This window comes from Pholcus phalangioides, unplaced genomic scaffold (assembly GCF_987345545.1).
Source record: "Pholcus phalangioides strain wild (caught in Gottingen) unplaced genomic scaffold, Ppha-v1.0 ptg000027l_1, whole genome shotgun sequence".
Taxonomy (NCBI): domain Eukaryota; kingdom Metazoa; phylum Arthropoda; class Arachnida; order Araneae; family Pholcidae; genus Pholcus; species Pholcus phalangioides.
This window is the reverse complement of record NW_028301617.1, coordinates 12677279-12704643: the sequence shown is the minus strand read 5'-3', so window position 1 is coordinate 12704643 and position 27365 is coordinate 12677279. Positions and strand designations below refer to the sequence as shown.

At 38.4% G+C, this 27365-nt stretch overlaps 1 protein-coding gene across 5 annotated transcripts; it reads left to right on the top strand.

Annotated features, from left to right (window-relative positions):
- The first annotated feature begins 393 nt into the window (after positions 1-393).
- On the top strand, positions 394-26504 carry LOC149068459 (uncharacterized). Of its 5 annotated transcripts, none has more exons than XR_016195247.1 (3): positions 418-564; positions 11264-11338; positions 23988-26504. XR_016195247.1 is itself a non-coding variant. In XM_089251944.1 (2 exons), exon 2 carries the CDS (start codon positions 11572-11574, stop codon positions 13351-13353), a length of 1782 nt encoding a protein of 593 aa, XP_089108070.1. In that variant the 5' UTR covers positions 394-564; positions 11264-11571; the 3' UTR covers positions 13354-13950. The 5 variants fall into 5 exon arrangements, 2 of the variants coding, with proteins under 2 accessions (XP_089108070.1, XP_089108071.1); XR_016195246.1 differs by lacking the exon at positions 23988-26504 and adding an exon at positions 14230-14506; XM_089251944.1 differs by lacking the exon at positions 23988-26504 and having other exon boundaries at positions 394-564; positions 11264-13950.
- Positions 26505-27365: the final 861 nt, after the last annotated feature.

Here is a 27365-nt window from a genome sequence, read left to right as displayed (position 1 = left end):
TGTGTGTGATTACGACTACAAACACACACACATGCAAGAATATTCATCTCGCGCACATTTGCAATGATTTTCTTTTTTGTTTTTTAATGCACAAAAGTTTGAAGTGGAGCTTTATTTCCCTCGATAGGGAACTTGCTTACTTTTGGCATAATTTTTGGCGATAATTGGCAATGACCCGTATTTCTGAGCCCGATTTCCCGTATTTTTCTAGTACAAATATGGTTAGTCTAAGTAGTAACTATAAACAACCGCATTTTGAAGGCTAGATTATCGTGACACGGTGGTTCCTGTGTTGTTTCCCAGATGACAGTACAAGTGTTCTGGTTACTTTTGAAGATGATTTTTGGATGGAAGATTTTTCAAGCATCTGGCAACGCTGGTTGTTCAATTGAGTCAAGGTCGACCATGTTCCGTATAGTAAAAAATCTATCGTAAAATTTATGAATAAAAATTTATCGGTCCTAATCGGCCATCAAGGGATTCAATTAGGATCCCGGCTTGCGCAAACTTTCTAGATCCTTGAACGGATTCATTCTGGTCTATTTGAAGTACAGGTCAGTAGATGTATGTATACCCTTTCGTTCATTGAATAACAAAACACTACTTTTATGTAGATTAAAGGGCAGTAATTAGAGCCCGGATTATATGCACTGAAAAAGTGGCAAAATATGCTCTAAAAATATGCAAATATGCACTTAAAAATGCAAAATATGCTCTAAAAATATGCAAACATGCACTTAAAAATGCAAAATATGCTCTAAAAATATGCAAATATGCACTTATAAATGCCATAATATGCATTAAACACCCCAGAATAGGAAAAATATCAGTTAAAAAAAATTAAACCTACACCAATTTTTTACTAAACAGATCGGGCATAAGGAGTTCCGGGTATGTTAAATAAATAAATATTCTATGTATTAAAAATTAAAACCCGGATCCTTTTTTTAATAATAAACAGACCAGGGCATAAGGAGTTCCGGGCATGTTAAATAAATAAATATTCTATGTATTAAAAACTAAAACCCGGACCCTTTTTTTAATAATAAACAGACCAGGGCATAAGGAGTTCTGGGCATGTTAAATAAATAAATATTCTATGTATTAAAAATTGAAACCCGGATCCTTTTTTTAATAAACAGACCAGGGCATAAGGAGTTCCGGGCATGTTAAATAAATAAATATTCTATGTATTAAAAATTAAAACCCGGATCCTTTTTTTAATAATAAACAGACCAGGGCATAAGGAGTTCCGGGCATGTTAAATAAATAAATATTCTATGTATTAAAAATTAAAACCCGGATCCTTTTTTTAATAATAAACAGACCAGGGCATAAGGAGTTCCGGGCAAGAAAAATTCTCTAAGTTCATTTTAAATAATAAACCGATAAGACAGAAGGCATGACAATGGATGAATAAGTAATAAATACAACGAAATGATAAAACAGTATGATACAACGTGACCAGTAGATAATAATCCAAATGACGCGAGCTACAGAAGAAATTACACTGCTGGCCACCCAAATTGCAACACCAAGAAAGACAAGAGATATCGCAACAATATTTATTTTGTAGATAACATGTTGACCAAGCATCAAATGATTAAATTTATAGACTTCTGTGAAGTGTGGTTCCTGCCAAAATCAGTAGCCAGAGTAGCCGCCATTGTTGGAGATCACCGCTGCCACACGCCTCGGCATTGATTCAAAGAGACTTTGGATGTGTTCTTGGGGTACAGCAGACCAAGCAGCTTCCACGCGTTGCCAAAGTTGATTTGGTGTGGCAGCTGGGGATGTAATCTGGGTCAATCGTTGAGCAACCATGGACCACATGTTTTCTATCGGCGAAAGATCCGGAGAGCGAGCTGGCTAGGGAAGCAATTCAATCTGGCGATTGACGAAGAACCTTTGGACAATGCGTGCCACGTGTGGTCGCGCATTATCCTGTTGAAATATGGCTGTGGGCAAGCCCTGAAGGTAAGGAAGGACAACTGGCTCCAACACCTCGGAGATGTAGCGCTGGCTTTTTAAAGTACCGGCAATGCGTACTAGAGGAGTGCGAGAGTGATATCCAATACCGCCCCATACCATAATAGCCGGTGCAGGACCAGTGTGGCGGTGCATAACGCAGCTGTTCAGCATCCTCTCTCCACGGTGTCTCCAGACTCGAATCCGACCATCGTGGTGTTGCAGACAGAAGCGTGACTCGTCAGTAAAGACAATTTCATTCCATTGTGCCGTCCACATCCTTCTTTCATCGCACCATTGGCGGCGGAGACGTCTGTGGTTCTGCGTCAAGGGTAGACGAAGCAATGGACGTCTTGCGGACAGACCACTCTGCTGTAAACGGCGTCGAATGGTACGCGCAGACACTGGATGATGCGGTACAGACTGAATATGCTGTACTATGGTTCGTGATGTGGCTGAGCGATCCGTCACTGCCATACGCACAATACGCCTGTCATCACGTGAAGTGGTGCACTGTGTGGATGCGATCGAACACGTCGGTCCGTCGTACCCTCCTGCATCCAACGATCACATATCCGCATTACAGTTGTTTGGTTTCGTCCAACACGACTACCGATTTCCCTGAAAGATAATCCACAATCTCGGTAGGCCACTATCCTTCCTCTGTCGAACTCGGATACTTGATCAAAAGATGATCACTGTTTTCTACAAGGCATAATTGATCGTTTTTTTGAAAAAAACCACAAGAAAAACACAATTGCCGTACTTCAAATCGTCCAAATCTCCTAGCCTTAAATAGCGCTTTGAAGTGGTGCCACAGGCGCACGTGATGTGCGTCTGCGCTGAAATTCTAATCATTTGCATATCTCACCTCCGCTAATGCATGTTGTAAATTTCATATTATTTGCATGCTTCCTTCAGGGTGTTGCATTTACGGTGGCCAGCAGTGTATAATCCAAGAGACTTACTCGAAATGGAAAAATGGCTGTTTGGAATTATTTTAAAAAACATGATGAACAAAAGAAAAATCCTGTTTGCCGAAGCTAGCGCCACCTAGTATCACAAAGCGAAAGCTTGAAAGATGTTAAAATATACGGCAACCCAGAGCCCTATTATGAAGGTCTTGGCGGATTATCGCGAGGAAAAAGTTGCCACTGTTGTGGCGGACCATACTGCATCTGCTCCATAAAAATTCCCTCATATATACCCGCATATGCAAATAACATCTATTTTTTTATTCGGGCATTTTTACTTTTCAGTTTGATGTAGTTGCCCAGTAACGAAAATACCAGCCAGTAAGAAGAGAATTTTGACAATTTCTAAAAAAAAATTTAACACTCTGACATATCTCTAGAAATAGCCTTACAATAAAACCTTTAGTATTCTTAAAATACTTTATAAATATGTATTAATTCACTAAATTTCACCTGTGGGGGGGGGGGAAGAAACCGATGTTATGAAAATATTATGAACAACATTTATTTGAAAAATTATTAATAAAAAAATTGAGCTTAACTAACGACAACTGTAGCATGAAAATCACCGGCGGTAGATAGGCTAAAAGTGAGGACAACCAATAAGGACAGAGAAGCAGCATAAAATAAAGCATTTTATTGCGTTTCACAAATTTTCCACATGACCTTGTGGAGGACTAATCAGGCTGGGATCTCAGCCGAAGAAACGCTGTGACGAATGAAATGAACATTAATGCTCTGGTGCACGGCAAAGTCCTTTTTCCTTGCCTAGCTCCGGGGATTTTCGTGCTACAGGTGCCATTCCAACGCTATTTAGTGTTTTTCAGCATGGAGATCGCATTCCAATACAAAAAACTTGGTGTTGCCATTTGATATTTTCGAAATTTTCTCACTGTAACCGTAACTGTTAGAGTGACACTGTTGTTTTCCATATCATTCTTGAGCGCATACCTCAAAATACCTTATGCCAACATTTCATTCAGTTTCTGTGAGTGGTATGATAGTTAGTGGGCCCATATGTCGGGATAGTTTTTTTATAATCACCCCGTATATTATTTGCAATAGAAATGATCCACACGTTCACGAAACGTGAATTTAGAAAAATGTTATCTCTTTCCTTCCTCTTTCTATACTCCAAAATTTGCCGCCCTTGGCTATAGCCTGCTTAGTCCCCCTGTAAATACACTACTGGTTATAGTGCTGTCATCTGCCTCTTATTTTTCGAATTATGAGTGAAGTGTAATGATTGAAGAAAGATTTTACTGTTGTAGGCCTGTGGCTGTCTGTGGCGAGACTTTTTAACTGGGAAATCGGCTTGCATTCGCACCTTGAAGTTGGGAACCATAAAAGGTCTCCTAAGCTGAATAATTTATTAAAATCTTGAATTTTTTAGTGTCGATGAAGAAATGTTGAACAATTTCTGGTGCTTTTGTTTGACTTGAAGCCCAGGGTCCCAATTGACCGACCAGCCGTCAAGGATTTTGCTCTGTCTTTTATGGTCACCTCAAGAAAGTTCTCGAATTTATAATCTCCTAGGGGCTGTTCAAGTATTACGTCAACAAATTTTTACCCATTTTTGGCCCCCTCTCCCCTCCCATTGTCATCAAAATTTCGTCAGCACTGCCCCCACCACCGACTGCATATTGGTGGGATTATAAACGTATGCGGGGGGGGGGGCGCAAGGGGGGCTTTTGCACCTCCCCAGATAAAAAAAAAAATTTTCAATGTAAAAATTTTAAAAAAAATTGAAAATACCTTTATATGTTATAATAATCAATTTCTGTTAATTTCAATGCTATTTCAAGGGTAAGAACTCAAAATTTATCTTTAATAAATTCATTGCGACCCACCCTTTAAGCCATATATGGTAAATTGCATAAAGGCCATTGGCCCAAGGACCAAATATGGCCTTGGGGATTATCTGATGCGGCCTGCCCTAATTTTGTAAGTATGAACTAAGCTGTATATTTACAGATTGCTTAAGTGACTCGTGGTTTAATTCCAGAGCATTTATGCAGCCTGTGGCACATTTTTAGATCACTTGAGCGATCACATTTAGAGATCCCTTGAGTGACATGTGGCATAGTTTTAGACCACTTAAGCGGCCCCCAGTGCAATTCTAAATCACTCAAGTTACCCGCGGCCCATTCTCAGATTATTTAAGTGATTCACGCCATAATTATGGATCACTTGAGTGATGTGTGGCACAGTTCTCCATGGCTTTTAAGCGGCCAAAGTGCATTTCCATATCACTTAGATCCACAAAACATTTAGAGGTCACTAAAGTGGCTCTGTAGGGGACTTATCAATAGGGAGAATATTAGTTCAGCTGCCCATAAGCTATCCAAAGGTTTTTCTCATTTTTGGCGCACCGAGTAAGATGCCATAAAGAATATTTCATATTTCCATAAAGGGTGGTTGATGACATAAGAATTATTCAAACTGCTTTCCCCCTTTGTCAGCAAATCAAACCCCCCCCCCCAATCGATACTGATGAAATAGTTGAATGACCCCCCCCCCCTTACCCCCAGGGTTGTGGATTCTAACACAATAGACACGTTTAAAAAGAAGTACAATAAACATAGTTGGATAAGTGAAGAAGCTTGTCATACTTGGAACAAGACAACCATATTTTTTTTATTGGCAATGCATTATATAGTATTAATTATTAGACTTGCATTGCGAGGATACAAATGGAAAGATTTCTTGATTGCAATGTTTTATCAAATTCAGTCGAAATTGCCATTTTTTTTACTAATCAAAAAATGTTTTCTCGTCTCATTTTTTACGTGTCAAGACAGAGAACACTTACTTGAAGTAACTTTATTATTATTTTTACTAAAATCTAAACATGCGCACAGCACAATTTTTATGGTATTGGTGTTACACCGATTGCTGAAACCTTTTCATGGACATTCTGAATGGCTTTATTCTCTCCTTCACTCAAAAAGGAAACAGATTCCTGTTCTTCCCTTTGTTGGTTTGACTCTAAAGCAGGGTTGGGCATTTTGCCAGTAGCAAAAACTGGCAAAAATGATTTTATGGAAAAAAACATTTGACTTAATGTGTAGTATATGTAACTGAGACTTGAAATCATCACAACAATCAACTTTACACTGTTTTACAGTCTAATCCGATTATACCAAACTCCAAGAGACCGGAGAAATCACTTTGTTATAACAAAATTTTGTTAGAAAGGAATTCCAGGTTTTTTTGCATTGTTTCCTCCTAAACTTATCTGGGGGATTTAAAAAGTGTTTGTTAAGAACGAGATTTTTGCTATAACGGTATTCGTTGAAACAAGATTCAACTGTATTGAGAACTGATCTGGTAGAAAATAAATTTTTGAACAAATAAATGGAGATACAGGTCTATGCTTCGTTATAGCTATCATTTCATTGCAACAACCTGTAGGAATAATCTATTATAGTTTACTAGAGGTGAAGAGTCATTAAAACAATATACAATTTTTTGCATCAATTTTTTCTTGCTATTGAGACTAGACATAAACTAATGTGGAAAGTATAGATTTGCTTTATACTTGGCATTTTTGTCAGGATGTTTTTTATTCTAGTTTTTACCAGCTACAGCAAAAACTTGCCAACCCTAAAAGTTATTGATAATTTAACCAAAATTTGAGTTTAAAACTATGTCATTTGCATAATAAATGGAAAAATAAATGCATAACAATGCCTAACATTCATACATAGATAGATGGGGAAATAATCTTTTTTTGGAGGGACAGTTTTTTTACCCTGATTATTTCCACCTATGGCAAAAACATGCCAACCCCAATACAGTGAGATCTTGATGTAATATACTGTATGATCTTGATACTCTATGGATCAAGAAAAATGTAGTGGTGTTTATTGTTATATCAATCATCATTGTGATGAGATTTCACTGTTTGGTAATACCCTGAGTGGCGTGATTTCAGAGTTACATGATTTTGTGTGAAAAATGTGCATTTCTGAAATTCAAGCATAATCACTGGATTATTGTTTAGATAGTAGAGATCATTAAATTATAGTCAAGTAAAAAAATTATTTTATTCGATCAGAATATTATTATATATATTATCAGAATATTATTATATATATTATCAGAATATTATTATATATATTATCAGAATATTATCATATATATTATCAGAATATTATTATCATATATATTATCAGAATATTATTATCATATATATTATCAGAATATTATTATCATATATATTATCAGAATATTATTATCATGTATATTATCAGAAAATTGTACCAATTTTTGAAAGTTTACATTGTGTAAAGATGAAAACTTTGTGGGGATTTTAGAATGCAGACCCGAGGCTTGTTTGGTATTCACCATTTTTCACAGAGAGGGTCACAATTTTATACATGAAGTCCAACACCAAGTTTTAAAAACATTTTGTTTAATGTACAGTCGCCCCCCCCCCCTCGTATTCGCGGGGATTACGTTCCGGTGTAACATGACGACCTCGGATCTCTTACAATCTCAATATTCATCTAATCTTGTTTAAGCCCCCAGGATTTGTTGGCTACCGGAAACCACCCTAGGCTTTCATTGGTGATCCGGTTCGGGCCAGTTAGTTTGCTTAGTCTGACGGTCGGGGGTGGGGTCTCCTGGCCGTCGGGCGAGAACGGGGCCAGAGGTCGGGCTGCCAACGTCCCATATAAATTCCAGTTTATATCCATGTCAGAGATCCCAATGGCTTGTCTAGTTACCTTCTCTTTTCCTCTGGGGGGGTTCCCGTGGCTCGTCGGTGGGAACCGCGTCCAGTCGTCGTACAAACTCAATATCGAATTAATTGTACAATATAATGTAAATGTTCAGCAAAGTGTTATATAAATGTGCAATATATTTTACCTCCACTCCGTTGGTGGGTCCTAGGACCATCTCACGGTCTATAATGTCATGAGCTTATACAATGTGCAATAGGCCTGAGAGTTGTGGATCCTGGCCAGATCTCCAATTTGTTATATTTGGTTGCCAGATTCTGTGTTATATTTTTTACTATTTCCTTTTCTCTCGTGAGGTTATGTAAATTGGACGCAAGCTCAATACCGCACCTTCGACCTTGTGATTGGTTCTTTCATGAAGCATTGTGGGAACGCTTCTGTATAAAAACCAGACAAATCTGCACGAACTACCTACTTCTTCCGACTAACTTCCTGTCTTCATCACTCAGGCGTCACGCCCTGTTGAGGTGTGAGCCAGATCAGTTAAAACAATGTGTTAAATTTGGGAAGGTGTGCCTTTGGCACCTCCCTCGTCTCATCGCTTGACTTCATGTGATAGTCCAACCTTGTCGTGATCCCGTCGCCTACGGATTGGTTAGTGGCCAAACCGGCTACCCCTGGACGTCCGCCTCCAGTTTTCTACGCAGTGACTGACCTGTAGCCTCAACGTATGATTGTCTGAACCTGGTGTCGAGGTGTCTCCTGCCATGATGTAGAGAGTGCCACTGATTGGCTGAGACATCGTGGACTGTCCTCTGGACAATGTAAACTAATACACGAATACCTGGACATTGAGATGGATGAGGGCGTTCTATTTTTGTTGTCTCATTGTAATGTCTGAGAGAAAGGGCTAATTATGAGAATTGTTTTGTTAAAGTTATACCAATAGTTAATAGAATAGGCCTAAATATTTATAGTTTAACTAAAGTCTTGTTCCATTCATTATTGTCATCCATTCAATGATCACTAGGGTAAAATTGATAAAGAACTGGGGAATGCAAGGTAAACATTGCACCAGAGGTGACTGCGAATATGGAAATCCGCGAATAACCGAAACCATAGGTTTTTTTTGTATATCTCGTTTATTGAACATAGGAGAAGAGCAGGGTGACGCAGGGGTAGTAGGATGTGTAAAAGAGGATGGAGATGTTTTCTAAAAGAACATTGTGATTTCTGTTTGCCGTTTCTTCTTCATATCATCAAGTATGTTTGAATATGTTGACAAGGCTTCCTCTAAATTTTCTACATGTGAAGAACTTACCATAGAAGGATCTATGTCATGAAAATAATCTATTGCTGATTTGAAGTTGCGAAGCCCTTTCGCTATGTTACACATGGTGAACTGGTCTTCTACTTCTTCATCTTGATCTTCATCTGGTACAGCTTCAGTTTCAGGAGCAGTCACTCAGCTTCATTAATTCCTCTTTGGTTAATATCTCTATTAATTTAGCTGTTCAATTTCTTCTATATCCATATCATTGAATCCTCCTCCTCTCACCTGTTTCGCTAACGTGACAATATCTTTTATAATTTCTTTGGAAATTTTCTAGCTGCATCCTGGTCGGCAGAGGCTTGATCGTCAGTGATTTTTTTACATTGTGTAATCAAAATCGTTACTTAAACCTATGAAATCAACCTTTACTTGCATAAAGCTCTGATGAAATAGACGTTTTACCAGCTCTTTCCTTTATAGAAGAGTAAAATGTTTTTGCCTTTACTTTTATAATATTACAATCAATTTCAATACCTTTTCTATGGCAGTCTTGACCCACAAAAAAACAGCATTTACAGCATTTTCTGTACGAGAAACACACGGGTCCCATAGGCAATGCAAAGTTTTTGCTGCCATAGGTGCAGCTACAGCCTCGGCTAAGTGAATTTCAGATTCTTTTTTCTTGATATGTCTCACCATAGATTCATTGATTCTATAATGGCGGGCAACAGCAGCGATTGATTTACTTTCTCCAAGCATATATATAGTCAATATATCCAATTTTTCATGTAAACCTTTCACTTTTTTTTGTCTTTTCGAAACATTATCAGTAGCACTAGAAAAATGAGCTATCCTAAACACGTACAACTCAAATTTTGTAAACAAAACACATGAATGACGATTGCTGAGTGTTGGGAAAAAAAAGTTCAATGAAGAAAAAACCGCAAATGCAGGGGGTCGACTGTATTGCTCTTTGATAACAATGCAACTGGTCTGAAAGTTTCAATAAACTCCAACTAATGACTGAAATTTGTTTCCTTGCCTGCAAATATAAGCAGCTCATTTTTTTCCTATTGGTCAAGGTGTTATCAAAACATTCAAAGCACTTAACATACAACTTTCATTTGTGCAGGTTTTAGAGTGCAAATACAGATTTTAATAATCTTTTTTTACCCAACCTGATTGTAGTCACAACTTCAGTTAAATTTATGAAGCCCCATAGGAGAGTACCATAGCATTATAGTCAGAGTAAGAAAGAAAATGACAGGTGTTATTTGTGAAGTTTGGTCCTAATTAATTAATACCTATGGTATCCTAATTATACCAGCTTATAGAAAAATGTACCCTGACTTAAACGGTTGTTGCTGGTCTCTACAAATGCGTAACTTCAGGGTATTGCTATGCTTTGTCTATTTTAGAAACTATATATATCATGTTAATATAGTTCTTAAACCAGAGTTGGTGTGTTTCAAACACTTTTTTGTATTAAAATTTTTTCTGAAATGATGCTAGAGAAAAAAATGTATAAAGTATCAATTTTTGGTGATTGGGAAAAACCCATTATTTTTGGGACATTTTTTTACTGCAGTTTTTTTTTCAGCAATGGCAAAAACTCACAGACTCGAAAATTAATTAATTCCGTATATTAAAGTTTGTTTTCCAAACTATCTTAGTTGCATTTAGAAGAATAATCAAATGCACAATAATGCCTCACATGCATAAATGGGGGTAAAATCAATTTTTGCCGGGACGGTTTTTACTGCAGTTTTTCCGCCCATGGCATAAACTTGCCAACCCTGCTCTAAAGAAGGGCTGAAGGCCTATTACTGGGAAGTCAAATTTTCGGTTTGGGGTTTTGGGTGACGAGAAATAAGAAAAAAATTGAATAGCTAAAAAATATTTGTTATATCATGCTTTTTAATTTTTCAAATAGGGATTTGACCTCTATTTTTGCCAGAATTTCAAGAAAACTCATTAAATTGTGGAATTTGTTCAATCTGAGTTTGTTAAATCGGGTCCAACTGTACATAGATGTTACAAGAGAGGACATCTTGTTAGTTGTTAGTTGAATATGAGCAACAATACCAATGTAAAATAAAAGGAGAAAACATTTGAGTACATAATTTTGTGCAAATAGGGCATTTAACAGAATCGTAAGTAGATAAATCAGTGTCAACATCAACATGTTTTAATTTTGTTACTTGAATTGTTTTTGCATTCATGGAAAGGCTTCTTAACTTCAGTCTTTCAATATCACCATTGTGATCATTTTTCATATTGTATGAAATAAAATTGAAGTTTCTATGGTATAAAAATGTGTTATATTTTCAGCATACTGACATTAATGTTCCTTTTACCACCAGGTACCTGAGGAGCTTTAAGAAAATCATTTTATTCTATACAAAATTTGAATAAAGAGATCCACACATCTTGTCCAAGTAAAAGCATCCTTATATTTAATCTTGAAATATATATTTTCTGAGGATTCTGTTCAACTTTTGAATATTCAATTTTCAGACTTCATATGATATTAGCTTTTCAGTAACTTGTGTTCAAGATAATGACTAGATAAAAAAAGTATGTAAGTAATTTCTCGTTCATGAAAACTTGAATTTTATCGAATGAAAAAGAATCGTCAGCTACGGAGAAACAAAGCACAAACAATACAACCATGAATTCAATTACTGATGAGGACCTCAGTGAGGAAAATTCCTATGGAAGTAATGTCTGCAATGTCACTCAGAAGCCGCATTCAGAAACAAGAGCTTCAAAAAAACGCAATCGTGGCATTTCAGTGCAAAGCATTTCTTTGTGCTCTACATTACATAAGCACAAATTTGTTCCACCGGTTCCTTTGAAAAAGGATGCAAGTGTTCAAACTGAGAAGAGACGCAAAGGCGTCCAATCGGTTTTTCGAATTAAAAGCATGCGCACTGTTCATGCTGAGGTAAAGCAATGTGAACGGGACTCAAGCAGTAAAAGTTTATGCACTCCTAATTTGAACATGCATAAGAGAGTCAACAGTGGGGAGAAGCCATATGAACGTGATTACTCAATCACTCCTGAGAACCTTGATGATCCACATGTAAGGAACATTCACAGTGAGGATACAACTCAACTATCGCATTCAAAGATGAGAAAAACAGAAAACTCAAAGACTTATGAATATATTTTTTCAATACACAACTATTGTTTACCCTCCACATCATGCTCTCTTCAAAATGATGAGAGTGTTCAATGTGGAAAAATGAGCAAGGACGTTCAATCGACTCTTTCAGTCAAAAATGGTGGAATTTTAGGAAAAGAAAAAAATGAATATGTGATATGTAATGAATATGGGTGTATATGCAATGGATATCAATGTAAAATATGCAGTAAAAGATTTCTGAGCGAAATTAAATTGAACATTCACAAAAAAACTCACACCAGGGAAGTAGAATATGAGTGCAATGATTGCTGTGAAAATTTTTCTGATGCAAGTTCTTTAGAAATTCACAAGATAATCCACACTGGCGAAAGGCCATATAAATGTGAAATCTGCCATAAAGCATTTTCCCAAGCCAGTCATGTGACAAATCACAAAAGAATACACACCGGGGAAAAGCGATATGAATGCAGTGATTGTGGTAAAACATTTTCTGGCACAAGTGGTTTATCCAAGCATAAAAGAATCCACACCGGGGAAAAACGATATGAATGCAGTGATTGTGGTAAAAAATTTGCTGCTTCAAATACTTTAGTCAAGCATAAAAGGATTCACACTGGGGAAAAGCCATATGAGTGTGAAATCTGTCATAAAAAGTTTTCACAAACCAGTCATTTGACAAATCACAAAAGAATACATACTGGGGAAAAGCCACATGAGTGCAGTTATTGTGGTAAAAAATTTTCCGACACAAGCACTTTAGCTAAGCACATTAGAATCCACACCGGGGAAAATCGGAAGGAGTGCAGTGATTGTGGTAAACATTTTTCAGATGCAAGTGCTTTAGAAATTCACAAACGAATCCACACCGGGGAAAGACCATACGAGTGTGAAATCTGTCATAAAACATTTTCCCAATCCAGTCCTTTGAACTATCACAAAAGAATACACACCGGGGAAAAGCCACATGAGTGCAGTTATTGTGGTAAAAAATTTTCTGTTGCATGTACTTTAGTCAAGCACAAAAGAATTCACACCGGGGAAAAGCCATATCAGTGTGATGTTTGTGATAAAAAATTTTCTGGCAGTGGTGATTTAGCCAAGCACAAAAGAATCCACACTGGGGAAAAACGATTTCTGTGCGATGTTTGTGGTAAAAAAGTTGCCAATGCATATGCTTTACTCAGTCACAAAAGAATCCACACCGGCGAAAAGCCATATGAATGTGAATTCTGCCATAAAACGTTTTCTCATGCATGTATTTTGAAAAATCACGTAAAAAGAATCCACACTGGAGAGAAGTCTTGAGTGCGTTGATTGTGCTGAAAAATTTTCATCAAGATCTGATATTATCAAGCTTAAAAGCTGCCATAATGGCAAATAGCTAATTGAGTATAACTCTGGAGTGTGTGCATTTTTCCCATCTGATCAGCCAAAATACATTCAGCCTCAGACGATTTTCATCCAACTGCAAGAAACTGCTACCCAACAATCACAATGCATTCAACTGCAAGATGTTGCCATTCAAAGAGCCACAAATGTAACAAAACTGTTCAGCAAAGTTGCTCATCTCATATGATGATTGGTTTTCAGATGCCGCTGCTCTGAAAACACAAAATTTGAACACACACCCATTCGAGGATGACTTCTGTTGTATAAACTTTTTGCTATGCGTTCGCTTCAAAAGGAACAGAACTTGGTGCATGCTTTGAAACATGTGCACTAGATAAAATTCTTTCAAATGTTGCTCCTGCTGTGAAAATATTTCCTATTCCTAAACTTTTGAAATTCATAGAAGAATCCACATCAGGCAAAACAACATATGAGTATGGATTTTGCAGTGCATGCATATCAAGTCAAAGCCACACAAGTGCAATGATTGTAGTAAGACAGTTGCCCCCCCCCCCCCCCATAGTAAATGATCCAATCGGATAAAAGAATCCACACCGGTGCTTTTAATATTTGAACAAACATCTTCAGTAAAAACGATTACACATTGAGCTTTGTAACATGCAGGCGCAAGCAGTGTTATCAGGAAAAGTAATTTTGAGAGGTATTTTTGTAACGAGAGGATTATTTTTTCACTGTTGACATAATTAAAAATTACAGTGAAGTCTGTAAAACAGAATAAAAACAGTCCTATAAAACAGAATGTCAAGAGACTGAAATTATTTTCTATTCCAGACAGGTTTCCATGTTATAAAGGTGCACACAAAAATATACATGCAGTTATATATCTCTGTCTTCTTGCGAAACTTAAATTTTGAGAATAATACCCGAACTACAATAAACCAACGAATATCAAACACACATGCATATTATTATTTTGAATTTTTTTCATGTTTTCTATTTCAAATTACTGTATATTTGAAATCTCATATTTAATGTGCTGATTGTTAAACTTCAATATAAAATGTTCTCCTGAATAACAATAGAATGTTATCTCAAAAATTATAACTTTGCCTGGTTTTAATTTATAGAAAAATTGACACATTTTTAAGACAAATAAAATTTAATTGATCAAATGGTTGACGCATTTCGGTTCTACAATGGAGAGCCGTCATCAGGAACTCGTGGTCAGAATTCACACAAATGAGTCATGGAGGGGTGATGTTTATGTCTGGTCGTCCGAAGAGTTCGCCTTTGTATTTGCTGCGTCCGAGTGGTCTGTGGATGTGAATTGGTCAGCTTGGACAGGCTTTATTAACCTCAGTCAAGACAGAATTTTCAACACTTTGCAACAGATAGTGCCCCAATTACAAAGGCGTGCAAATACAAAGGCAAACTCTCCGAATGACCGGATACAAACATCACCCCTCCACGACTCGTTTGTGTGAATTCGTGACCACAAGGTCCTGATGATGGCTCTCCATTGCAGAGCCGAAACGCATCGACCATTCAACCAATTAAATTTTATTTGTCTTAAAAATGTGTCAATTTTTATATAAACAATAAAATGAACACTTACTTTTCTCAAAATGAAAACTTTTTTATATTTAAAATTGAAAAATTGTGTACCTACTTAAGTAGTTAAAATGTGATCAACCACCAGTAACGTTTGTGAAAAAAGATTCTACATCTGTTTCACTTAAATTTCGCTTTTCTTTTGCCCCTATGACCTCTATATTTTTGTGTTTAATTCCAAGACATGCTTCTTGTGGGTGGTCATCTCTACAATGAATGAAATGCTAAAAGACTGTATCACTCAATTGTGAACAATAATTGAGTCTCCCTTGCTAATTGATATTCCTCTATTGAAGTTCATTATTCCTCAGTTGGAAGTTATTGAAATTTTTCCAAGAAACACAGAAGTGCTTTTTAATGAAAACCAACATCTCCATCATAGATAAAATGCTAAACAGGCTTTTACTAAATTTTGAACAGTAAATCACCGCTTCCACCGAAGCCCAACCCCTTACTTCCAGAGATACTTATAGATAATAAACATTCATCGTTTTTCCAAGAAATAAAAGAGTTTCCTAACAAGGGGGGGGGGGGGAATCCGTTTGCCTTAACTTCCTCCCATCCGAAAGGCAAGAACTTGCACTTGGCCGGAAATTCTTTCCTTTCAGCAGGTTTTTTTAATCTAAAAATTTACTATACATGCAGTGCCTGGGAACTCAGCCATCGAGCCGTTGCGACGGGGTGAACATTAAATGTTAGGAAATCACATGACTTGGTGAAAACACAGTTCCCACTTAGCAATTTCCCCATGAGACTTTTTGAATAGGCATCATAATCATCATCAGCATCGCTTTGAGGGACACACAGGTTGATCCCCATAGAAATCAATGTTAAATGCCGATTTTACCATAGAAATGCAGAAATTTAGTGGTGTTTTCTGCCACATCACTAATTCAAGAATTGAATTGAATTCTGGATTTTCAAAATATTGTTCGCTTTTACAGATACGAAGCTCAGAAAAATAAATATAAAATAATTAGCCGGGCCTACTTTTTAGCTGGATGTTCATGCAACAACATTGATTTCAACTTTTTATTTATATCTCCTCAATCACGAAACTGAAAATCAATGCCTCCATATTGTCTTATAATATCCAACTGCATCAATCCATATAATTTAGGATGTTTTGAAATTAATTATGGCCCCATAAATTACATTGAAGAAATTCTGCAGCTTTAATTCTTAAACTTGGATTCATCTCTCAACCCCTTTCTTTCGACACAGTAGGTCGGATTCACTCTGTATAGTCCTGGCCTACGATACTACATATAGGTTTGACAGCAGCCTACAAGATCATCATTCATTAGAAAAGGATTGTTTGAATGTTGGAGAGATTTTCTTCATGAAAAATGGAATAGAATTTCTTCAGTTTTGAAGAAACGCATTCGCGTGGCACTCCTGATCAGTGCCGTCTTAATGCGGGCACCTCAAGATAATAGGAGCCTCAGAAAAATTAGAGCGGGTTGAATTGTTAGAAAATTTGCCGGGTAGGGTGTCAGAAAAATCACTTGGCCTGGGGGGGCCCCATGATGCTCTTAAGACGACCCTGCTCCTGATACCATGGCACAGGGCCGCGACTTCGTGGTTGCAGGTGGGTCTGGTGCGCAGGCGCAGAACCAGAGGGGGCGTAGATTTCACCAATCAGCCCCTCCTTCAGCATTACATGGAGGGTACCAAAATGCGCTCTTGCCCCGGCACACCAAACATCTAGTTGCGGCCCTGCCATGGCTTGCCACGAGTTGGACACTTTTGCTTTATTTCAATCAAGATTGAAATTATTTCACACAAGTCAGGAATTATATAATACTTCATTACAACTTTTCTTTCAAACCGAGCACAATTCAGGTCTATCGTCCTGGGCGATTTACTACCTAGCGAGTTGTGCCGGAAGTGTAAGTGTGTATACCTAACGGTCTGAGTGCGTATGTTAGTGTTGCCTGATCTTTCAGTGCTGCCATCTATAGTTCAAAAGTGAAGTGTAATGACTGGATATTTGTATCGTTTTGCGGGCCTGTTGCTGTGGTGAGACTTTCCAATGGGGAGACCGCCTCGCTTCCACCTCGAAGTTGGAAACCACAGAAAACCAACTTTAGCCGACCACCACTGTGGTGACGGTGGGGTTCGAACCCGAGACCTCGCGATGTGAGTCCGTTACTCTGACTACCTCAGTGGCTACGTCATTACAACTGAAAAATTTAAGTTATAATAATATATATTTCTCATTCTTATCATGTTGAACGTGTTAGTTTGTAGAATTCATAGTAATCCTCGGCAATTTTCATTTTCCGCCATTGACAATTTTCAGTGATTTCAGCAATATATAGCAATTTAGTTCACTTTCAGCCAAAGGCGCTGACATGAAGAAAACATTCTGGAGGGCTGAAAGTTGCTGGTCGTCCCTTATATACGGCGCTCAAGCGGGTTCAAGGTGCATCACATTGTTTTCTCAGAAATTATTGGGGGGGGGGCCTCAAATGGTTTCAGCTCTTAGGTTCCTGCGCCTATACTTTCAACATTGTTTTTTGGCAATGCGCATTGCCGAAAATGTCCCGTATCAAGTGATATACCGCATTTTCCCGTGAAAATATATGGTCAGCTCAGTTGGAAATGCTTATAGAAAAGGGGATAACGTCACGTTGAAAAAATAACTAGGAAAAACAGTAAAACTCGGGTGATCATACGTCCCGTTTTTTCTTGCCGTCCTGACTTTTTTTGCAAAAATCTCCCGGTTTTCCTCGTTTTTTACAAGACGCCTACTAGGATTTTTATTCTTTATTGAAGTCAAAGATTGAAACTATTTTTCATCTCATAAATTGTATTATGATAATTACAACAACTATAAGAACATTAATCTCCCACATTTGTCTAGTTGAACGTTTTATTTCATGGAATTCATTTTAATACACTGCAATTTGCAGTAACGCTTTGTTTCCAGCCATGGCGATTTTTCTGTAACTCAGCAATATTTGGCAACTTTGTGCACTTGTGGCGTTAATCTTGGCAATAATTAGCGATGTACCGTATATTCCCATATTTGGGATTCCAATTTCCCGTATTTCTCTCGAGGAAATGTAGTCAGCATACGTAAAACTAAATATCGAACTTCATTCTTTGTTTATCTGGTAACTTGACTTTGGTCACAGCCGACGAGCATTGCAGTTGAGATCCAAGGTTGAGATCGTGCTCTCGATGATTTTGATCGCTGTAGGAATCATCACGGCATATAATTAGGATCCCTTCTTCAGTGGGTTCGTTCGTAGTCAAGTTCACATTCATTACAGGTCAGTAGATGCATGTAGAGTCGTCGTAACGTATTGCTTAAAGCTGGGTTTTCCTAGGATTAGGTGTTTTGCGCCGCATGTGTGTGAACCGAACTGGATCATTTCGCGTCGGCAGAAACGTGTTACATAATCACGCTACGCGTTTGTGTTTCCGCGCGTGGTGCATCAGCTCAAGGCGATTATTTAGTATGTGGCCCTGGCATCAGCTACTGTCGTCTGCACGCTCCGGCTTGAAAAGAGGAGCGAAAGAAAACATAACAATGAAGAGAAGATCGGCAAAACGCTCGGGGCACGACGCATTTGACTCCTCCAGAAGCAGTCCGCCAATCACGCCCGACCTAAAGCGCCCTCGTGAGCGGTTTTGAGCTCTGTAGGAAAACATTCTACTGCGTTTCTTATAGGTGAGTGGACGGCGTGTCGCGTTGTGCGGATGATCACGTTCCGCGCGACACAGGAAACCTGCTCCTGGGAAAATCCGGCTTTAGACTTGTTTACACGCATTAAATAGTTAACTGATTGTTCAGAAAAGTGTCCACACACCAAGGCTAAGAACATAGTGAAGCAGCGAGCAAAGCAACGAATGAAAAGTGATGTGACATGAGAATGTAGCCGCGAGCAAGGAACATTTGATATAGCAGAGAGTATCGAATAGAAACTCTCAATCCGCTTGGTTCTATTAAAAATCAATTGAAACTACAGCGAAAACAAAATATCTTGAATGTGTTGCTCTCTTATCACTTGTCGCTGAGATCCCGCCCTGCTTTGGTGCGTCCCACTATACGCAGTTGCATTGGAATTCGTGTGCTTGATTCCGTTGCTCAGATCTCTCTCCCCTCGTTTCTTTGCTCTCCGTCTATGTATTCAGCCTTGGTGATTAAGTAGATCAGAGTTGCCAGGTCCTTAAAAAATTTCCAGCCAAAATCATCTTCAAAAGTAATCAAAAACGTAGCCCGAAGTATTTGAACTTGTGCTGCCGTCTAGGAGGCAACAAGTGAGCTACAGTTCGACCATATTCTAGCCTACAAAGCTCTGGCTTATAGCTTTTCGTATTATAGTCAGTAACTCCCCGTCCCCGCCCTCTACTTTCACAAAAAGAAATTTCAGAATGGGGCCATTCAAGTATTACGTAAGCAAATTTTTAGCCATTTTTTACATTCCTCCCCCTTGTCAGCAAAATTTCATCATCAGCTCTGCCTCTCTGAAACCTAACGCATATTGGTGGGATCAGAGACGTACACGGGGGCATAGGGGGGCTCTCTCGTGCCCCCTTCCCACGACCAAAAATTTATTTTTTTGAATGCATAAAAAATAATTTTTTTTAAATTAAAATTTCGGAAGAAAATACCTTTATATGTTATTATCAATTTCTGTTAATTTCAATGTTATTTGAAGGCTATGTTAATGCAAAATTTATCTTTAATAAATTCATTGCGACCCACCCTCTTAGCCCTATAATGATAAATCGCATAAATGCCTGTGGCCCGCGCACCAAATATGGCTCTGGGTGTTACTTGATGCGGCCTGCCCTCTTCAAACCTAATTTTGTAAAAACGAACTAAGCGGCACATTTACAGATCGCTTAAATGTCCCGTGGTACAACTGTTACGCTATCGTTGTCGTTACCTCCCAGTTCTTTAATATTTTTCCCCCCAGTAACCATTGAGTGGATGACAACAATGAAATAGACAAATTTCGGATAGAACTATAACATTTATTCAATTATATTGTTAAACCATTAATCAACGTTATCACAATTAGGCTTTTTATATGTTAAACTATTAATTAACGTTTCATCACAGTTAGGCTTTTCTCTCATTGTCACAATGAAACAGTAATATGAATCGATCTCACCGCCGTGTCCAGGTTTCACGTGTTATCACATCGTCCGGTAGATACTCCCAGGTGTCTGCCCCAAGGACTCGTCGGCACCAGCTTCAGACGGTTTTGGTGTAAACACACATGTTGAGGTGAAAGCTCAACTACTGCACATGGAGCTGGAGATGAAGGTCCACGGGTGGCCAGTCTGGCCACTAACCGATCACTGGATCACGACGGCGTTTAAACCTTACATGCGATGAGACGGTTAAGTGCCAAGGCACACTTCTACTATTGTAACTTCATTGTATTTATGAGACGATCTTAGCTCACACCATGACAGGGCGTGACGCCTTACTGATTAAATCGTTGGGTCGGTCGTAAGCAAGGAAGTCGTAAGTCAGCACATCTCTAGCTGGCTTTTATATAGCAGCATTCCCACAATGCCTCACTGAAGAACCAATCATAACATTGAAGGTGCGGTATTAGCTTGTATCTAATTACTATCTCTACATAGTTTCATGAGAAAAGGAAATATCGTAAACATTATAATATTGAATCTGGCAACAAAACATGACAAATTGGCGGCCAATCGGTGGACACACGATCCTACCGGTCGATCCCGGAGACAAAGGTAAAACAATGACTAGAATAAAGGACGATTTCCACGGGGCCCAATTTGGTAACATTACACAACTCCAGAACATTTAAGCGGCCTGTGGCATATTTTCAGATCACTTAAATGACCCGAGACACAGTTCCAGAACATCTAAGCAATCCGTAACACATTTAGAGATCCCTTAAGTGACGTGACATAGTTTTAGAGCACTTAACTTGTCCCCAGTGCGGTTCTACATCACTCAAATTACCCGCGGCACATTCTCAGATTGTTTAAGTAATGCATGGCCTAGTTCCAGAGAACTTAAGTGGCCCAAACACATTTCCAGAGCACTGAAGTGGCTCGGACACATTTCCAGATCACTTGGATCCGCGAAACATTGAGATCACTAAAGTGGCTCTTTAGAGTACTTATCAATAGGGGAATGTTACTTCAATTGCCCACAAACTATCGAAAGGTTTTTCTCGTTTTTGGCGCACCGAGTAAGATGCCATTAAAAATATTTCATATTTTCATAAAAGGTAGTTGATGACGTAAACGTTATCCAAACCCTCCCTCCCCACTTGTCATCAGAAGTCAGCAAATCGGAAACCCCCCCATTGATGATGACGTAATACTTGAACGACCCCAATAGGGAGCGACATGACCACGGAAAAATATTGCTACAGCAGGGAGTCCCACACCAACCTCTCGGTGAATATAAAAAAACACTGCTGTGTTCGAAATCGGCAATAAATTGTAAGTCCCTGTCTAATTAGCCCTCATGTGAAAAAATGATCAAATGATTGTGTGCGTAGTTCGGGAAAAAACATTAGTTTCATTCTTATGCCTCACAATGACTTAATAACAGAAATGCAGCATTTAAACTCAAAGGGGGAAAAAGTCCCTTTTTGGAATGAATAAAAAAAAGTTGGAACACACATTTTGTGACCGATTATGGGGGGGGGAGAACGTTTTATCAACACCCATGCAACTAAATAGGATTTATGGCCACTGTATTTACAAACGGGACTGTTTCCTAATACAATTATCATGTGGTTATTGTCATCAGAAACCTTGGTCCCAAGTTGATTACTTTAAGAATCGTGGATTGTGTATTTGAATCGGTGAGAAGAAAAAGTACGTCATCCACAAACCTATATTTTCGGGAAATAAAAAAAAAACTGATTCCCACTGTTTTTTAACCGAAAAAAATTTGTATTGATGATTTATACCTTTTTTTTAGGCAAGTAGAACAGACTATGAAACTTGGAAACATTAATTCGTATATTATTCGCAATATATAATTTTCGTTGATTTTTTTTTTCCCTTTGTTTTCAGTGGAAAAAGGGAAAAAAAATAAATTTTTTTTTATTATGAATATTACGAGGGAACGGAAATTATATATTGCTGAAAATATATTACAAGTGTGAGATTATTATAAATAATGCTTTATGTAAGTGTCCTCGAGTTGCTTCAGTTTCATTAGAATAAGTTGACTTAGGTTTTAGCGGTTTAAAAATCAACATGTTTAAGAAGATGTGCAGTGTACAAGTGTCATTTAATTGTTACATAGAACTTGACACATAAACATTCCAATAAATCAGTCTGTTTAACAGAATTAAACTTGAACCATCTTTTTTTTTTTCAACTCGACTAGTCATAATTAAAGTCTAATCAGATACTCTCTACATCATCAACTCGATGTTTAAATCATTATTGTCATCATTTTTATTAGCTGTTGTTGGCCAGGCGAGGTGCTCTCCTAAAAACGGGACAGTGCTAATATGGCACATAGCAAGTTATCTTCCACCGAATTAGTGTAGGTGATAGTGTATCGACTTTCTTTTTTTTTTCAAACCGAGCACAACTCAGGTCTATCGCCATAGGCAATTTACTACCTAGTGAGTTGTGCACCTAACAGTCTGAGTGCGTATCTAGTGTTGTGTACGATTTTTTCAGTGCTGCCATCTATATCTCAGAAGTGAAGTGAGTGATATGTAGTGACTGAAATATTTGTACTGTTGCTCTCTGTGGCTGAGACTTTTTAACAGGGAGATCGACTCGCATTTGCGCCTTGAAGTTGGGAACCACGAAAAACCAACTTCAGCCGACTACCACTGTGGTGACAGTGGGGCTCGAACTCGGGTCCCCGCGATGTGAGTCTGTCACTATGACCACTCGACCACCACGGCGGCAGTGTATCGGACTGCAAACCTGACGACCAAGGTTCGAATCCAGCTCGCGAAAGTTATCCTTTTCTCTACTACCTCGTTGGGCATTCTGTCAGTTGTGGCCGTGTATTTGTATTTCTGTAAATCTTGAATTTCTTCTGTCTTTGTATGCTTTGGTGTCAGGAAGGTGAAAACCAGTGCTTTCTTGAAACTTTGCAGAACTGTCAATAAACTGTGTTTCCACATACCCACGCTGCACACTTCTAAAAATTATCTGCCCACACTTGCTGATGGTAAAAAAAGCTTCCCCTTTTTAAAACGTTTGGGTAGTTCACAGAATGTTTAGGGCACCATAGCCCCAATACACCCAGAAATCATTGAAATATCTTTCAGAACAAATTTAGTGTTGAGCAGTGTAGTCTGTAGTACATAAAAATTAAAATAAAACATTGTGAATGTTTTTTCTAACCTCTCTCAATAGATGGCAGCACTTCTGTACAATGCTGTGACTAGGGTTACCAACCGTCGCCTTTTCTTATATCATGTCAAGCGTCCTCCTAAGTTTCAGAAAAATTTGTGCTTTTGTCTTCCTTTTCAGGTTTCCGGAATTATTTTTCTGAGGAAATTTTCTTTCTCCGCTTTGAAACACGTATTACTTCATTGATATGAGTGTTTTTGTGTGGTTTTTTTCCCACATGCATTCACCAATAGCTGTCAAAATTCCCAGAATTTTTTCTGTTCCTGCTTTTTTTTAGCGATTCTGCTTTAGAGGCTTTAGTTGTGGCCAGGTATTATTGGTCGGAATACTATTGGAAAATTTGGATAAGTGACGTCCTCCTTTTTCAGTTTGTGAATTTGGTAACCCTAGCAGTGACTGAAAATGACCAAAGCATTCTTTTGGGTTTTTTTTTTTAGTTACAAATTTCTAAATGCATGCTTCACAGACACAGTGGAAACAAATCTTGCATATTCTCTAATATGCAAAATCTTTTTCTTTCATTGTCAGCATTTTAAATTTCAGATACTGTGTTCTATGGAAGTGCTGCCACCTATTGAGCGATGTTGAAAAAAGTTAGACTTCGTGATGATGATGGCTCTTTTCTTTCACAGATAATCAAAGATTCCCATCATAATCTGCAAGATAAAACAACTTAATCTTTACGAGAGGATATGCGGAGAAATGTTTTGGAATAACATCAAACTTCACACACAAGAGTCGTAGAAACTATAGCAGATTTGGTTGTCTGCTTTACATTCAAACACATCTTTAACAGAGTATGAATGAATCGTCTGCAAGATCACAAATGATGGTGGTGTGGATGAAAGTAATACCAGTTATGTTACAATTTAGACACAATCTATAGCTTCTTGTTGATTTCAAAATGAAGTAAACTAACAGGAGTGTGGAGGCGGCAGAAGAACATTGATGGAAGAGAATGAATTTGAATGCATTACTGTCCATATATGAATAGATTAGACTAAAATGTCCGCACTGTAGAAAACACACATCAGTGTCATATCTGTGATAAAACAGTTTCTCCATCAGCAATTTAAATCTTAAATCTATATAAAAAATATCATATGAAGAAAAGGAGCCACTTGGATGTGAATGTGGTGAAAAACATCCCACACATGCGCATAGTCATATGCGTATGATAATTGTGATAAAACGTTTTCTGACACCAGCATTTTGATCCGGCAGTCCACACGCTCTAAAAGCTGCTCCAGTGGGAAATCTGTGATAAAACGTCTTTTTTTGCAAAAGGCAGTCTAAAATCCCCAAGCAGGGTCTATAATGGAGAGAGGTCACTCTAGTGTGATATCTGTAGTAAAGTGTTTTCTAGCAGCAGCAAATTGAACGTGCACAAAAGAGTCCGCATGGGAGGGAAGCCACACAAGTGTGATATCTGTCGTAAAACATTTTCTCGAAGTAGCAGTTTAAGCATTCACAGAAGAGTCCACACTGGAGACAAACCACACAAGTGTGATGTGTGTGGTAAAACATTTTCTGACCCTAGCACTTTTAGCCGACACAAAAGAGTCCACACAAGAGAGAAGCCACATGAGTGTGAAACCTGTCATAAAAAATTTTCTAGCCGCAGCAATTTGAATGTGCACAGAACTGTCCACACTGGAGAGAAGCCATACGAGTGTGAAATTTGTGGTAAAAAATTTACTCGAATACGTGATTTAAACTTGCACAACAGGGTTCGTAGTGGAGAGAAGTCACACCAGTGTGATATCTGTAGCAAAGTATTTTCTGACTCTATCAGTTTCAACCGACACAAAAGAGTCCATGCTGAGGAGAAGCCACACGAATGTGATATTTGTGGTAAAACATTTTCTTGGCGTAGCGGTTTGAATGTGCACAAAAGAATCCACACAGGAGAGAAGCCACATAAGTGTGGTATCTGTGGCAAAACATTTCCTAGCAGCAGCAATTTAAATATGCACAAAAGAGTACACACTGGAGAAAAGCCATACGAGTGTGAAATCTGCCGAAAAACGTTTTCTCAAAATACCAGTTTAAACATTCACAAAAGAGTCCACACTGGGGAGGAGCCACACAGATGCAGTATTTGTTACCGGAAGTTTCCAAGCAGTCCTCTTTTGAAAAAGCACAAGTTCATTCATTTATTTGAAACAAGTTCAAATGAAATTGCCAGCATCAAGCAGGAGTATATCGTACCATGACAATTTCAGTGTAAGAACCTGCACCTCTTTCAAATAATAGAAAGCATCTTAGGGACAGTGCTGTCTTAAAGCATGGGCCTACCCGGCCTGGGGGCCTCACAAAAATGAGATCCGGTTGAAATTTTCTAGGATGTACCAGGTAAGGTTTCTGAAAAACCACTTGGCCCGGGGGCCTATGATATTCTCAAGATGGCCCTGGTTGAAGAATGGGAAAGAATATAATAAAAACTCTTCCCAAATCAATTTTAAATATAACGTTATTGTCAGAAATTTTCATAGGCTTTTACTAATCAACGAGGTTAATCAGTTTCCTGTGAATCTTTCATCGATTGACATAGAAAACAAATTATCAATGAAACTTTCTCAATGCAACATGCTAACTATACTGATAGTAAGGAAACAGTTATTTTCCGGATATTATGCTGAGGTGAACGTGGAAAGAAAAGTCATCACGTCTTCGCCAGGACTCGAACCCAGGCCCTCTTACATACCGGGCAAGCATGCTACCATCTACACCACTGGAGACATGACCCTGGCTTCCTAGAGAGGCTACTAATGCCTCTACTTCAGCGCCTTACGCCACAGTGTGTCAAATAAGGAAGGCAGGGTCATGTCTCCAGTGGTGTAGATGGTAGCATGCTTGCCCGGTATGCAAGAGGGCCTGGGTTCGAGTCCCGACGGAGACGTGATGACTTTTCTTTCTGAGTTCACCTCAGCATAATATCCGGAAAATAACTGTTTCCTTGATATCTCGGGCTGAGAAAAGAGCCATCTATCTCTACACTGATCGGGTTTTTTTTCCTCCTTGCAGTATATCATATGGACATACAAAAACATATCTTAACGAATGTGTTAACATTAGGTATTGTATATGCTTTAAACTTTTTGTTATTGGAGTAATTTTTTTTTTATGTAATGACAAAATTTTGTAAAAAAAAAAATTATCAAGTGTTGGATGTTTTGTACACTTTTTTTTAGAATGACTCATACACAGATTTCAATGCCCCTCACATAAGCAAAAGGCGAAGCAGTGCACAATGCCGTCTTAACGCATGGCCCGGGGCCCTCAGAGAAATTAGAACCGGGTGAAGTTTTCGAAAATTTGTCGGGTAGGGCCTCAGAAAAATCACTTGGACAGGGGCCCCCATGATGCTCTTAAGACAGTCCTGGCTGTGCATTTTATTGAATAATTTGGAATGGTTTCTCCCCTCCAAAATTTCATTGGGCTCTTAGAATGGAATTTTCGGCAACCATAAAATGAATGTTTCACAGGTTCCTCTAAATTTTTTTTCTAGTATCCAAACAATAATAGTTTTCGTCCTGAGCAACTGGAGACCTGTTTTCCAGGGCTGTCTTAAGAGCAGAATGGGCCCCAGCCAAGAGGTTTTTCCTAGGCCCTATTAGGCAAATTCTTGAAAATTTCAACCAGATTTCATTTGTGTGAGGCTCGCCGCGCCTTGAGATGGCACTGCTGTTTGCCCTTTGTGTGGGGGATACGTGTTTGGCCCTCAGGATCGGAAGCATAGGCAAGGGATTTAATTTCCTTCCTGAAACATTTTATTGAAGGAGAAAAGGCTAACAAAGAAATCCAATTTATACAGTGAAACCTGTCTAAAACAGACACTGTGCGAGACGGAACCTGTCTTAAACAGAATTAAAATACGGTCTGTTCAGCAGTTAGTGCTTTCATTTGCACCTTTATAAAACGGAATATTATTTCAGTCTATTGACTTTCCGTTTCGTACAGGTTTCACTGTATATCACAATAAACATTTCTTGGGGAGGAGTCTGATG